This window comes from Aricia agestis, chromosome Z (genome assembly GCF_905147365.1).
Source record: "Aricia agestis chromosome Z, ilAriAges1.1, whole genome shotgun sequence".
NCBI lineage: Eukaryota > Metazoa > Arthropoda > Insecta > Lepidoptera > Lycaenidae > Aricia > Aricia agestis.
This window is the reverse complement of record NC_056428.1, coordinates 41,335,462-41,351,589: the sequence shown is the minus strand read 5'-3', so window position 1 is coordinate 41,351,589 and position 16,128 is coordinate 41,335,462. Positions and strand designations below refer to the sequence as shown.

General features: G+C 36.5%; 1 protein-coding gene across 1 annotated transcript in view; it reads left to right on the top strand.

The window, feature by feature from the left end:
• Nucleotides 1-16,128, top strand: part of LOC121738763 (activated Cdc42 kinase-like) — a 133,996-nt gene that overhangs the window by 58,415 nt on the left and 59,453 nt on the right. Inside the window, exon 6 of the mRNA XM_042130998.1 lies at nucleotides 10,175-10,323. Coding sequence (XP_041986932.1) covers nucleotides 10,175-10,323 — 149 coding nt within the window. The remainder of the gene's footprint in view (nucleotides 1-10,174; nucleotides 10,324-16,128) is intronic.

Genomic DNA, 16,128 nt, shown 5'->3' with positions numbered 1-16,128 from the left:
TAAATAAATCAAGTAAATAAATTATTATTATAATCTAAGTACTAACTGCAATGAGATTTGAATTTTGAAAGAAATTTCCTTATCCTTAATGAATTCATAAGTACTCTTAATTTAGCCTTTGTCAAGTAAGAAATTAAATATGTGATTTTTAAATGAATTTAATTGTAGTTGCCTTATGTCTTCGGGTAATTTATTAATGCACTGTTTGCAAAAATATTGAGCCTTTTAATTGGAATTTGTAGTTTGTTTCCTCTATGTGGCCTTTCGCTTATTACTTCTTTTTTGTCATGAAACAATTCTTTGTGATTTTTAACGAACTTGAGTATTTCAAAGATATAAAGGCAAGGTAGTGGTATTACTTTAAGTTTTTTAAATAACGGCTTGCAGCGCTCTAGTCGTCGGGCACCACATATTGCTCTTAACGAAACTTTTTGATTTATAAAAACTCTTTGGCTGTGTGCTGAATTGCCCCATAACACAATACCGTATCTTAAAATGGATGATTATGTAATCGTGATAAGCTATAACAGCCGCCTTTTCATTGACATTTTGGGATAAGTTACGCAGTACGTATATAAAATTATAAATCTATCTATTTTTGTGCACAATCTATCTGTATGTTGTTTCCAGGAAAAGTGTTGGTCCATTATGATTCCTAAATATGTAGTTTCGTCAGTAAGCGCAATATTAGCACCACTGTAACTTATATTTAAATATACATTTGAGTTATTTAATGTCTTGAAATGTATCATATTTGTTTTATCTGAGTTTATCTTTAAATTATTAGTCTGTTGAGACTTTGGTACAGGAGTAAATGACAACTCGAGTAGGATCAGAAGTGTGTTTTATTCATGAAACTTACGGCTATATATACAAAATTTTACAGACTAGAAAGAGACGATACATATTTACACAATAGAGACAAAACATAAACAAAACGATAGCGATGAAAATTGAGACAATACATGTGTGAAGATATGAGATTTATTGAACTTTGAACCTCACTATATTCTTACCCATTGTACTCGTATGTCACCACATTAACCCCTTCAAGTGAAACACACCGTAGGTTTGCTAATGCGGCCGGACCTTGTCACTCGAACTTGCGGCTGCGTCGACTGCGATGGCTGCGGCGGCTGCGACGGCTGCGGCGGCGACGGCATACTCGAAGTATTTTCCGATTCACATGCTTCTTGGTTGAGGGGATACGCTGGTTTTAGTCGATCGAGCGATACGACTGTAGTTCGAAGCGGCAACTGTATCTTGAAATATTTTTCGTTGCGCTTCAATACTCCGTAGGGTCCATCGTACGGTGGTGTCAGCGGGGCTCGTACGGTGTCGTTTCGTACGAAAACATGGCTGCATGTTAATAGATCTTTGTGAATGAACGTAAATCTTTTTTCACAGGAGCGTTGTTGCGGTTTTAAGGCGGCCATCGTTTCAGTTACTTTTCGTACAAACTCTGCATCTTCGATTTTTGATGTTGACGGTACGAAAAAATCGGATGGCACTCGTAGCGTAGTTCCGTATGTCATAAGCGCAGGGCTCACTTTCGTGTCTTCGCGGAGCGCTGTGCGGAGGCCGAGAAGTATAGTCGGCAACTCGTCTGTCCACTGCGTCGATGCTCCGCGGGCCAAACCAAAACGAGCCAGTTGTAGAATGCCTTGGCTACGACTTCGGCTGTGATTTCTTGTACTGGTATTGGTTCCAACCATTTCGTACATCGATCTGTCATCGTGACGCAGTATCTGTAGTCTCGAGATAAGCGCAGCGGGCCCACAATGTCGATGTGTACATGATCAAAACGCTGCGACTGCGGTAAACGCTGTAGCGGCGTGACGACGTGTCGCTGAACCTTAGCGCGCTGACAGCTGATGCACGTTCTCGCCCATTCTGTGACTTCTTTATTCATCGACGGCCAAAAATATTTTGATTGAATTAATCTTCTCGTTGCTCGTACGCCGGGATGATTTAAGTCGTGTTGTGACTTAAATACGGCGTAGCGATACACTTGCGGCAGGTACGGGCGAGGCGTCGAAGTAGATAACTCGCATGTTATCTGTCGTTCGAGTCCCGGCAGACTTATTTTGCCGAATTTTAAGTTTTCCTGACGTCTTAGTTTCTGTAATTGTTTGTCGCTGCTCTGGTCGATGGAAAGTTGATTGAAGTCGATCGTAGAGGGCCAAATTATTTCTTCGATTCTCGATAATGCGTCGGCGACTGTGTTATCTTCTCCTTGTACGTATTTTATCGCCGAACAGAACTGACTTATGAAATGCGTCTGTCTCTCTCTTCGCGGTGTGTCGCTACTGCTAGCACTCTTTGTAAGCGCGTACACGAGATGCTTGTGATTCGTGTATACTGTTACTTCGCAGCCCTCTATTAATCTTCGAAAATGTCTTACGGCAGTGTATATCTATATCTATACTTATAATAAAATCGTAGAGGTAAAATTTTTGTACATTGAAAATAAAATTGAAAAAACGAGTCAGGGGCATGTAAGAAGAGTAGTAGAACACATTTTAACTGTTTTTGAAATTTTTGTTTCTATGTCTGTTTGTCTGTTTGTACAGGCTAATCTCTGAATCCGCTTAATTCGCGATTATATATACTGTACCGTTGTTGTGTAGCGCTCATTGCTTTTGAAAAATAGGCCAGTGGTCTCCAAATGTTGTTCGTACGTTGTTGTAGTACAGCACCGATACTATGGTCGGAGGCAGCGGTCATGATAGCGAGCGGGCAGCTAGGTATCGGATGACTGAGTGTTGTAGCTTGTAAAATGCTTTGGCGGCATTTTTCAAAACTCTTTTCGGCGGCGGGCGTCCAGTCTATTGATGTCTTGTCATTTTTCTTCCCGTTGTGCAGATATTTGTTGAGTTCGTGTTGAAGATTCGCTTGTTGTGGTAGGCAATCGCGGTAGTAGTTGATCATGCTACTAGCGAGAATAGAAAGCGTCGTAGATCGATTACCGTCTTTGGTTTTGGGTCACTCGAAATTGCAGATGTTCGTTCTTCTGTCGGTTTTATTCCGGCCTTGGATACTTCGTAGCCCAAAAATTCGATTTTGTTAACGCCGAACTGACATTTTTCAATGTTCAGCGTTACGCCGTAGTCGTTAAGGCGTCGTAGTAGTTCGTTTTCTGAGTACAGCAAAATATCGTCCACGAAACAGAAGCAATCTTCAATATTCCTGAGTACCTCGTGCATGAATCTTTGAAACGTTTGACTCAAGTTTCGTAACCCAAATGACATACTTGTGAATTCGTATAGACCAAACGGGGTTATTATCGCAGTTTTCTGTGCGTCTTCTGGGCTCGCAATAGGTATGCAATAGTAGGCCATTTTTAACCGACTTCCAAAAACGAGGAGGTTATACGTTCGGCTGTGGATATGTTTTATTTTTATTTTTTATGTATGTTCAACGATTACTCCGCCGTTTGTGAACCGATTTTCAACATTTTTGTTTTATTATATTAGGTTTCACTCCAATTTGGTCCCATTTTCACAAAAGTGGTGACCTGATGATGGGATCCATGAGTAATCGAGGGAACTCTTCAAAATTCAAATGAAAACATATGGTTTTTTTTGGTTTCATATGAAGTATTTCAGGCATAGTTACCAAAAAGTAAGATTTTGCACCAGGATGCACCATGGTTCGAAGGTGGTGAACAGAACTCCTTACTCCTTATAGATACATATTTGGGGGTTTCGGCACTGTCTTAAGAACTGAAAGCATGTACTACTATGCAAATTTAATTAATCATCATCTGATTTACCACTATTCCACCATACATCCATGAGTAATCGAGGGAACTCCTAAAAATTTATATGGAAACATATAGTGATTTCGATTATATGATAAGTATCCTAAGCATATACGAGGGCTGCTATTTATGTATCCGGAACTGGCCACTTACAAGAACAATATTTATAAAGTAATTACAACATTTGAAAATAGAACTCTTTGGTTGAAGAATACATTTTGTTTCATGTGACTGTCAATTATTTTTCCATTGTGGCGTCATTTTGAAAATTGCGTGTCTTCATTTGCCATGGATTTAACGCGTGAACATTTTCGTGCAATGATTTACTACGATTTTCGGCGTGGGCTAAATCAACAACAGTGCTTTATTCAACTCACCGCAACTTTTGGAGATGAAGCACCATCAAAAACCACTGTTTATCACTGGTACAGTGAGTTTAATCGTGGGCGGTCTATGCTCACGGATGAAAATAAAGAAGGTCGCCCAAAAACAGCTGTTGTCCCACAAAATATAGATGCTGTGCGGGAACTAATAATGCGTGATCGTCATGTTACATATCGCGAGATAGAGGCGTCCTTAGGCATAAGTATGACGAGCATACATAAGATATTACACGAACATTTGGCTGTAAAAAAATATGTTCGCGTTGGATTCCGCACAACTTGACAATCGATCAAAAACGGGCTCGTGTCGATTGGTGCAAAAAAATGATAAAAAAATACAACCGTGGTACGTCAAAAGCCGTTTATAATATCTACACAGGTGATGAATCTTGGATCTATGCATATGACCCCGAAACTAAACAACAGTTAACAGTGTGGGTGTTCCAAGATGAGCCGAAACCAACAAAAGTTACTCGTGCAAAAAGTACTTTGAAGCAAATGGTCGCCTGTTTTTTTGGAATTAATGGACATGTGGCTACAGTGCCATTAGAGAATCGTAAAACGGTTAATTCTGAATGGTATACGACCATTTGTTTACCAGAAGTCTTTGAAGAAATAAGAAAGGACAACCGACAACGCAGAATCATGTTACATCACGACAATGCTAGCTGTCACACCTCAGCTGAAACAACTCAGTTTTTGGAGGGTCAAAAGATCGAATTGACTGGTCATCCGCCGTACAGCCCTGATTTGGCACCTAACGATTTCTTTTTATTTCCATACGCGAAGAACAAATTACGTGGTCAACGTTTTTCGAGCCGCGAAGAGGCTGTTGATGCGTTCAAAATGCACGTTTTGGAGATACCTCAATCAGAATGGAAAAAGTGCTATGAAAATTGGTTCCAGCGTATGCAAAAGTGTGTCGATGATCGCGGCGAATATTTTGAAAAGCAATAAAACCATATTAAATGATATATGTTTGTTCCTTTTTTTAATTCCGGATACATAAATAGCAGCCCTCGTAGTACCAAAAAGCAAGGTTTTGCAATTAGATAATATACCATGGTTCTGAAGGTGCTAAGAGAACTCCGGATTCCTTATAAATACAAGTTTGCGGCTTTCGGAGTTGATTTAAAAACTGAAAGCATATACTACTATGCAAGTTAGATTCATCATCATCATCATCATCACTACCACCAGTCACCAGACCATGAATTATCTAATTATAACCCTAATAATTGGTAGTTTTAATCGTCTTTAAGATCGAAACCCGAATTCGTCCCGTGATTTATAAAAAAAAATATAATGTTAATTCAATGTAAGTGAATGATTCGACCTTGGTGTTTAGGTTACCAAGTTAGCAATTTGATCATGAGATCTTTGAGGTATGCTAATCTCCTTAAAATTTATACTGACGATTATAGTTATATTTGAGCATAATAATATTGTATTAGGTTGAGCTGATGAGTTTTCATTAGTGTAATGATAGAAAGAAAGTCACTGAACAGATCTTTAGAGCCTTTAAAGACAGGCGTATGAACATTAATTTTATCATTGCTTGATTAAAGCCAAGCATATTATACAGTGGTATATGCTTGGAGTTGCTTAAGCAATTCTGAAGTGGTAGTGATCTCAGACAATGAGTTCTCACATTTTAAACTTTCGCGTTGCCTTATAATTAAACTTTTTAATCGGGACTTAACGCGACTTATTTAAGTAGTAATGCTACTACGAGTACATACTTTTTCTCGACGTTTCGGTCGTGTTGCAACGGCCGTGGTCACGAGGGGACTGCAGGAGCGCGACGTCTTCGTTTGCACCAGAGACAGTCGGTGCCAGGCAGACAGTCGGTGCCAGTTATATATATAAAAAATATTTTGTCATAGAACTCAGTATTATTAGCTGGTATCGTCTCCAAGATAATGAAGATTGTGTACAGATATAGTTGAGGTTTAGGAGAATTATGCCTAAGGCACTTCAAAGAGTAAGAATTATTAAATTATTTAATACAGTTTTGTTCATTATAAATTATTATTGTTTTTACCCTGGAAGTCGGTTTTAATTTTTTGTTAATTAAGTCGAGCTTCGGAAGTCTCTATCCAATTATTTTTAAGCTATTTTTTATTTCTTCATATAAAAGTTCTTTATTCTTACTTACGTAAATTATCGTTATATCATCTACATATAAACAACATTTATTTGGCACAGATAAGTAGTAGACCACGTGAAGGATCATAGGCTATCGATTTTAATAATTTTTTCAGTGGCTATATATTTTATACCCGTGCGACGCCGGGGCGGGTTGCTAGTGTTACAATAAACAACTGCGGGGCTGAAATGGTCGCTTTGAAGAATCATCATATGAATCATAACATGATTCATTTTTCTAAAATCGTAAAATGCAACTCTGCTTGCAATTCATTTCTGTATTTTTGTACTGATTTGACACTTGTCAGTTTGACAGTTTTGACAATTCATTTGCTGAATTGATTGAGAGGAATTGCTAAATGTGACCATTTTAGCCCCGCTGATAAGGGCAAATTAGTATTTCTTTACGGTAAAATTCTTTTAGAATTATCTGTTACGTGCGCAAAGTCGGAGACACTCAATAAATAATACTAAAGCATTCTAATTCTAGAGCATTTTAGGTAGAAGTCGCAATCGTAGGGGGTCCGTAGGTGGGAAATTGCATGGAAAACATAGGCAAGTTACGCGCAGCGTGAAGGCAATTACTTCTCTGAAGCACCAAAGCTAGTTGATCGTAATTACGCGAAGTTTTCCTAACGAACGTGTCCTTTGAGGGCGTTCTGCACCTGACATTGCCATATTATCAATTTAACTTTCATTGTGACTTAAGGTGGCTTTCGGATCTTTGCCGCGAGCGACCGCGACCGACGTAAATTCAAACGAAATGCCACTTTATGACATAGGCGATAGGTTTCATTTTACTCTACCAACTAGCTTTTACGCCGCCGCCGGCGGCAGCGTGGGTCGCCACTAAAATGTCAGTAGAAAATGACACTTACATTCTATGTCATAAAGTAGCATTTTATTTGAATTTTCACCGGTCGCGGTCGCTCGCGGCAAAGATCCGAAAGCCACCTTTAGAGCGAGGACACATTGCTGCGTTGCGTCGTCGTCGCAATATCGCATTGTACATGTCACGAGTCACGAGTCACGATCATAAAGTTAATATACCTAGCGGAATAGAGAAACAAAAGCCTGAGCAAGAGAGATGTCACTATCAGTAACACTACGTGGTAAAAAGAGACGTTGTGATACATGACAGCAGCATTCTTTTTTTGACGTCCAGTCGGCACGTGCCGCACGTTGACAATTTAATCTCCTAGAAATTATGTTCAATCATGCTTGTGTAAGTGTATACGTACACATATTTTTACACACAGATGAAACCAATTTCGGTTTCGTTTGACAGCTCGAGGTTGTTGCTCTATTCCGCTAGGTATATTAACTTTATGGTCACTTTATGGTCATCGGGTTAGGACTGATGTTTAACTTATCTACGTTGGTGGAGTTGACCATCATTGTCATTTAAATAGTTAAATCATAGTCTCCAAATTACTTATGCGTTGCGATGAAGGGTTGGCGTTGGCAATGTTTTCTTGCACGCGTAAAAAAGACTATTATTAGACATTAGTGATGGAATATGCGATATCTTTATATATTATCTTTATATATATTAGACTAGCTGTTGCCCGCAACTTCGACCGCGTGAATGTATGTTATTTAAAATCGAGATTTAGAAAATTGAACACCCCTCTACGACTATTTTAGTTGGATCTATATTAAACACGAAATTGTTAATTTACATCAACCCAGGAAACTTGAACCTCGGATACTTATCGTTTTGGAAAATCCTTTCTTTGAAGACCGCTTGGCGTGAACAGGGGATTGCCAATAATAATTATTGTGACAAAAACGCTTGTAGGCACGGATTAAGTTCTTTTAGCGCTGTCCACGTTACCTGTGTAGTATGCGACATCAGATTTACACTGTAGGTTGTCTAGCATTGTAGTTCTTTCGTCTTGGCAGAAAAAAACTCTCCCAGAGAACATGATGAGAGGTTTATTCAAACATACTGCCTTCGGTTGTACATATTCTACCATTTTTACCTATGTGCTCGACTGATGCTAGTGACTTAGATTCGTAAAGTTTGACTTTAAAATTTCCATGGCCGGTAACGAATTGAGATACGCAGTGGTCAATATCCATTATCCATCCAGGGTTTGGATATAATCGTTTATGAATATTAGGAAAAGTTTTAAAGATCGACCTTTGCTAGAATTGGTAATCACTTTGGTTGTCGTTGTTAATTTCGAGGAGTTCCTTCAATTCCATTACTTATCAAGTCACCATTTTTTAGCGTTCCGTATCCAAATGGTAAAAACGGGACCCTAATACTAAGACTCCGTTGTCTATCTCCAGGCTGTATCTCAAGAACCGTTATAGCTAGAGTTCTGAAATTTTTACATATTGTGTATATCTATTGCCACTATAACAAAAAATACTGAAAATAAAATAAAATAAATATTTAAGGGGGCATGCAACAAACATGATTTTTTTGGCCTTTTTTGCTCGATATCAATAATGACAACAGGCAGGCAGTTGAAATTTTCACAGAATTCTTAATTATATGTGTACTTTAATAATTAATAATAAAATTAGAATATAATTAAAATTTAAGGAGGGCTCCCATACAAAAACACAACTTTTGGCCTATTTTTTCTCTATAACGGTACGGAACCCTTCGTGCGCGAGCCCGGCTCGCACTTGGCCGATTTTATTGTAAACATGGTATCAAATTCGGGCAATGTATGCAACAAAAAAAGAAATTTTGAAAATCTGACCACAAACAGCAAAGTAAACATTAACTCCTCCTTTTTTGAAAGTCGGTTAAAAAAGTATCTAAGATGTTGACCAGGAATGTAAGGTATCACCATGCCAAATTTAATTGAAATTGTTCGAGCGGATTCAGAAATTAGCCTACAAACAGACAAACAGACAGAGAAACAAAAATTTCAAAAACAGTTAAAATGTATTCTACTACTCTTCTTACATGCCCCTGACTCGTTTTTTCAATTTTATCTTCAATGTACAAAAATTTTACCTCTACGATTTTATTATAAGTAGTATAGATATAGATAAATTGTTACGCTAGAAGTTGTCTCTGAAGAAGAGCCAGCTCTCACTACTGTGGTAAAGCATCTTTAAAATCTCTGATATCAAACCTATGCTCCTTATTCGTTCAGTCCTTTTAGTATACGCTCTGGCGAGGACTTTAAAATCAGAAAAGCGCGAAACTTTTCCAAATGAAACTTATCATTAAAATACTTTTCCAGGGAACGGAAAACAGGATTTACGTAAGCTGAAAGGCTTTATACCTACGCATTTTATCCTTAGAATCTGAAAAAAACAATTTTCCACAAACGTGTACCATCGTGGTACATGTTTGTGGATTTATAAGTATAAGTACTTGGTTCAAATCAGTATATATTAAGTCTATGGTTCAAATAGTACAGTCTTCGTTTGTCAAATTATATTGTGCATATATTTTATAACATGTTATAAAATATATGCACAATATATGCACAATCATTATTTATTTATTTAATTAGGTGTAGAGTAAGTTACATACAGCTCTGTTCGTCGAATTGCAAATTAGTGCTGGTCAGTTCTTTATAAAAAACAGAAAATTAAATAACATTTAGTTACATTGGTTACAAGTTTACAACTGAATTCAAGATATAATATATAAATATTTTGTATTTTGTCATTTTATGTAGTTTTAATAACTTTTTTGTGAGATGTTACATCGTCAAATTAGCCTGTGATTCTGTCCGTTCCTCTCAAAGGTAGACTTCCTATAAAAGGTGATTGACCAATATTATAGTAATGTGCCTCACATTACTATAATATTGGTACATCCCAATTTTGATCAACAGCCAAGTGTGCACGCTTAGAATTTGGCAATTTTCGCATCACTTAATTTATTCAATTCTTCCCTCAGGTAACGGAGCTGGCACCCCTGCGTTCTTTACTCGAGTGTCTACGCGAGGTGACCCTCCGCAGCAACTTCCCGGTCTCGACTCTGTGTGACTTCGCCTCGCAGATCTGCAATGGAATGTCTTACCTGGAGCAGAAGCGATTGATACACAGGTGAGGATCATACACGAGTCTTCCGTTTTTCTGACCGCAATAGGATTGATTTACATTGTAATAACGAGCGTCAGATGTTTTTTTTTTTTATTATAAAATTGTGGCCGTCTATGGACTGTTCGTCCATATCCTTTTTTTGTTATTTTATTATTTAGATTTTTCGCACCAAGGATATTTCTTTTTTAAAAATTTGACTCCCTTTATATTGTTAGGGAAAATGGATAAAAAATCATAAATAAACATTAATTAGTTAAAAAACATGACCATTAATCCAATGAAATCAATAGAAATTAAAAAAAATCAAATAAATGTATTCAAAACTTACGTGCAAAATTTCGCCTTCCTTAACCTATTTGCTAAGAAACTGCCGAGCGCGTGTTGACGCGGACACATTTTTTACGAAAACTGATCCCATTTAAAAATTTTGTTTCCGAAGGCGTCCCTAATATATTTTTTCACGTCAACAGATAACTTGAGAAGCTTATAAAATTTATAGTGTTGAGAAAAAATTAGACTAATTCTTATTTTTATGGTATTTTTGTCGTATGTGTCATCTATTAGTTTCGAGTCTACCATTAGTGCTTTTACCTTAATTACATTTTTTCCGCTTACTTTGCAAACGCAGGCTGAACCCTACGAGATTTATCAAAATAATGTACCAAGTATTGTACACATTGAAAAGGTCTACAGAAAACACCGCGATGGTATATGTCTCTCTCTTATGGATATCCCATAATAAAAAAAATTGACATTTTCTTTTTACGATAAATAATGGCTAATTTTGGAAGCAATTTTAATAAATACAGCATTAATCCTGATCCAATTAAATAACTTAAATACATTGTTGATTTAATGTAGATCTGTATGGCCCTTTACAGCATATGATTTAAAAATGAATATTTTCGAAGATATTACAGATTTAAAAATTGCGGAATGTCGCTTTTGCGGCGCGGGTACCAACCAACCAATGCGGCCATGGGTAGCATTAAATAATAATGAATGCAAGTCAAAACTGTCAAAATCGATTTAATCATTTTTTCAGTGGCTATATAACATTTTATACCCAATGCGAAGCCGGGCGGGTCGCTAGTTCAGAATATTTTTTTTCAAATGTTCTCTAAACGTCGGGACTATACTGGTGCCTACCACCGGTTCGGGAACTAACCCGGCGAGAAGAACCGGCGTAAGATATTCGCACGGGGCCATCTTTTACTATAAAGATGAAAAATTACGAAAAATATAAAATTGCAGTGTCTTGCAATTATGACTAAGTAAAATACGACAAGTATACAATACAAATTATACAGAAACAGCTCTGCAGGGGGCGCCCTTCCCATGTATGTACTAATACCATTTAGTACATACATAATGTACTAATATCATTAATGAAATCAGGAACTTTAAATAGTATGCTTTGGTACATAAACGTTCTTTAACATTTTTTTAAATATTTTTTTTGTCTTATGACAGTTAATTTTATGAACAGAAAATTAATTTTATGTAAATTTCGTGTTCTTACAGTGCTTAATTCGTGGATCTCATTAAGGTAATCAGTAGCATGTGATATGTAAATGTTGTGGTTATCCTGTCCTCTGTATTTTTCTCTATAATCGGGGTGCGTACAAATATTTAGTACTTTTTGGATACACCTTAACCCAAGCAGTTAATTTTCTTACACTCTGTATATATAAAAAACCTGAATGATCTTCTTTACATCAATGTGTGGAAAAATTTAGCATTCGCTCAGGACTCAGCTGAATATAGCGCCGTCTGATATAGAAAGGGTTAAGTAAGTAAGGTACGTACACAGTACACAGGTAAGTGAATATGGAAAATATGCTTGATAATTTTTCCAACAGATTTAAGGAAAAAATTGCCGGTTAATATTTTGGACCATTTTTTTCAAATAACTCTTTTACTTGAAGGAAATGTATTGAGTACATGATACATATCATTTAAATGATTATTTCCGTAATAATTTATAGTCTTAGGGTTCCCCTAGCCAAATGTTAAAAAAAACCTGTAATAATTCGTCGTGTCTGTATCTGACCGTCGCGTCCGTATGTCACAGCCTCTGTTGAAATTTCGTAAATAGATGTATTAGGTGAATCGTAATAAGACTTTGTATGGTCCAGAGACGACACCGCGGACCCCCATACGTATACTCGCGACCCCAGGTTGGGAAACACTGCTCTAGATAGTTTGCGTGATAGAGACTTCAGACTTCAGAATGTGTGTGGGAAAAAATACTGCTCTATCCGTTGATATAATATCACATTTTATGGACGTCAAGGGATCAATAGGCAATGCTTTTTATTCAATTTTATATTTCGGTTGATTGAATATTTACGGCAAATTGCGATATTTTATCAGTTATAACGTACTACTGTTGCCCGCGACTTCGTCCGCGTGGACTTCAATAATTTATAAATATTAACCATAAACTATTTATCATTGATAGGTTGAAGGTTACGTCACTGCATAGATAAATTACTGAGTTATTTAATAACGTAAAAAAAATAAAAATAAAAAAAAATTAGATAGTAATAAAGAAATATCAAATAACAATCGAAAAAATCGAAAATGTAATGTGAGATGATACCACCTCTTATATACGTTTGAGTAAGTGTCAGCGCGATGTAGGAGACGGCACGGCGCCATCTATGAATTTTGGGAACTAACTTAATTTGAACAAGAGTATGTTTTTAAATGTATGGAGTCTGGTCCAATTTACAACCACTAACGAGACCTATATATTAAAAATGTCTACTAAATACTGAGTCATTATAACCACACCGCAATTGAAAATACCCTGTCAGTGAAAAGTTATGGCTGAATGAAAAGTCGTGTTTTTTACCATTTTGTATGAAAAATATTGTAGATGTAATAAAAATGTATTGAGTTTGGAGCAAATGTCCACAACCAATAAGACTTACGTTATGGTCTGCTAAATACGGATTCATTATTACTTGACAGCAACCAAAAATATCCTGTAAGTATAAAGTTATGACGGAATGAAAAAGTTTTCTACCATTTTATTGCATAAAAAATAGTATTTATATGATCGTTTGCACTTTTTAACTACTCAATCTATGTTATGTGATGTCGCTTGGCATTTCCTATTAGGTTTTTACTGAAATAGATGCATATTAATATCAATGACGACCTCTGTGGCTCAGTGGTGAGCGCGTTGGTAGTTCAAGCCGGGGGTCGCGGGTTCGAATCCCGCCGACGGAACAAAAAGTTTTCAATGTTCCCGGGTCTGGATGTGTATTAAATATGTGTAAGATATAATAAAAATCTTAAATATATGTATAGTATAAATATAAATATAAAAGTATTAAATATATTTCCGTTGTCTGGTACCTGTAACACAAGTCCTTTAGGTACTTAGCACGGGGCCAGATTGACGTGGTGTGACAGACAGACAGAACAGACAGAGATACTTTCGCATATATAATATTAGTATAGATAAAAAAAAAAACTATTTTCTAGATCTCGTTCAAACCAATTTTCACTGTTTTCATGGTACATAATATGATGTAAGTAAACTGTAATATCTACTCATAATATTAAATTCTCTTTAGCTTTTAATCTATAACTTTAGGAGTTAAGACGGTGTGTCTCCCACTCACATTAAGCCACTTTGAAAGTATCTTTCGCATAAACTATTCGGTTTAGTAAAATCGATATTAGAATCCTAAATACCCTTTATATAAAAATGGGTCAAAAATTTACCGGCAAGATTCATATTATTGTTTTGTTTTAGGCGAAATTCGTCACGCATATTTTGCACACTCAACTATTTTGGTGTATCCCCAATATGCGATCTAAAACGAAATCTGTCAAGTTTAAATCGTAAAATTTATAATAGTCTGGATTCCGTAGAACAATTTTTTTTTACTATCAAGCAAATTTTTGTGAGTAGCTTCATTTTGATAAGAACAAGAACAAAAAATTTATTTGCTAAATTCTTGAAAGTGGTAGCTAACAGAGATAGAAAGGGTTTGATGGTCCTAAAATATGGATTGTTCTTATTGTAGGACAATGTTATTCTTTAATAATGTAACTATTAACCTACCATTATATTAAAAAAAATTTGCTGGTTAGGGTTCCGTTTTAGGGTTCCGTAGTCAACCAAGTTCTGTTGATTAGCTTTGTTACTCAATACCTACCTCTTTTCTAAGACTAATGTTAAGTTATGTTAGATTTTTGTTTCTTCTGATCCTTAGGGTTTTAATTAAATATTAATAATTGTGTGTTTTATTTTGAGAATCGTGTGTGCACGGTATATTAGAAGAATGAGTGTTAAATGTTTTATGTTGATGTTACCCAAATTTAAACCCCCAACAAAACCGACGGGTGTTATAAGTTCGACATGCCTGTCTGTCTGTGTGACGCGTGCGGCGTGTCCCTCATGCCATCGTAGCATTCAAACAGTTGAAACGATTCAGATCAAGTTTTTTTGTATTATAAATTATTGGTATCTAGGTATACTTTATAATTATTGTTCATATAATCGTATTACACTTTGACATCCCACTATTTATAATCTGCAATAATAATAATTAATACTGTTAAGCTAATTTGGTTTTGTCCATAAAATTTTCGAATGTTTAATAACTGCAAGTCTTCAGACGTCTAATGCCATCTAGTGTCAAGTTCATGAAACACACCCCTAGTCGTCTTATGCCGGCTCTTGATATAGGCGAACGCGTTGGCCAACGCGTCTGCAGACGCGTTGGCCAACGCGTCTGCAGACGCGTTGGCCCAATGTGTAGAACGGGCGTTCGCGCGTTGGCCGTAGGTATTTAGACGTTGGCCGACGCATCTGCGAGCTTGCCGCGCGGGTCGGAAATGTCGGCAAAAGATCAAAGGACATTTGTCGCAAGCTTCGCGCTCCATCCACACATAGGCCGCGCGATCAGTTTGCCCGGAGTTATAATTATGATAATTATTATAATATGTAATAATTTTTGTATGTAATAATTTAATAAATAATAAGTAGGTAATAAAATAATTACTTATATTATTTTAATATTATAAAATATTATGTAAAAGTGAGTTTATTTCTTTGTTTGTTACGTTTTCTCGCCTTTTATTTATTTATTTCCAGAATACTCTTTAAAAACTTTTTCTTGTCCACATTTACAAAGTAATTATAAGCTGTGAATAAATAAACAGCTGCAGCTGTTAGCGACTAAACATCCATTTTGAATCCGTCCGCACATTGGCGCGATCCAAAGCATACTGAACGACCTTCCTATGTGTGGATTACTCACAAATGCCGTTGCAAGCGCACTGCCAACGCGTCTGCAGACGCGTTGGCCAACGCGTTCGCCTATATCAAGAGCCGGCATTACAATATAATAATAATTGCTATTCTCCGTTTCGTTTTGATATAAATATCAAACAACTGATTTTAACTACCAAATTAATGAACTATTTAAATTCTTAATTGCGAACTAATACGCGATGTTTAAATTGGTAGCATTATAATCCCCTGTACTAAGTTTTGTGTGGATGAGAAATGAAACGGAAATGAATTGAAACGGAGTATAAAGAAAATATTTTTGTTGTAAATCAGAACCTGCGTTAAACCCTCCAGTTCTCCGCACACGAGAGTTACGACTGCAGGAAATCCTATTATTCGCTTTCCTAGTATTTTCAAACAAAAGTGTAAGGTGCATATAAATTATAATAGGTGAACGAAGTTGCCTATTATAATTTATATGTACCTTACACTACAACGAAGTTGCCCTTTTTTGGGTTCCGTACTAAGACTTCGTTGTCTGTCCGTCTGTC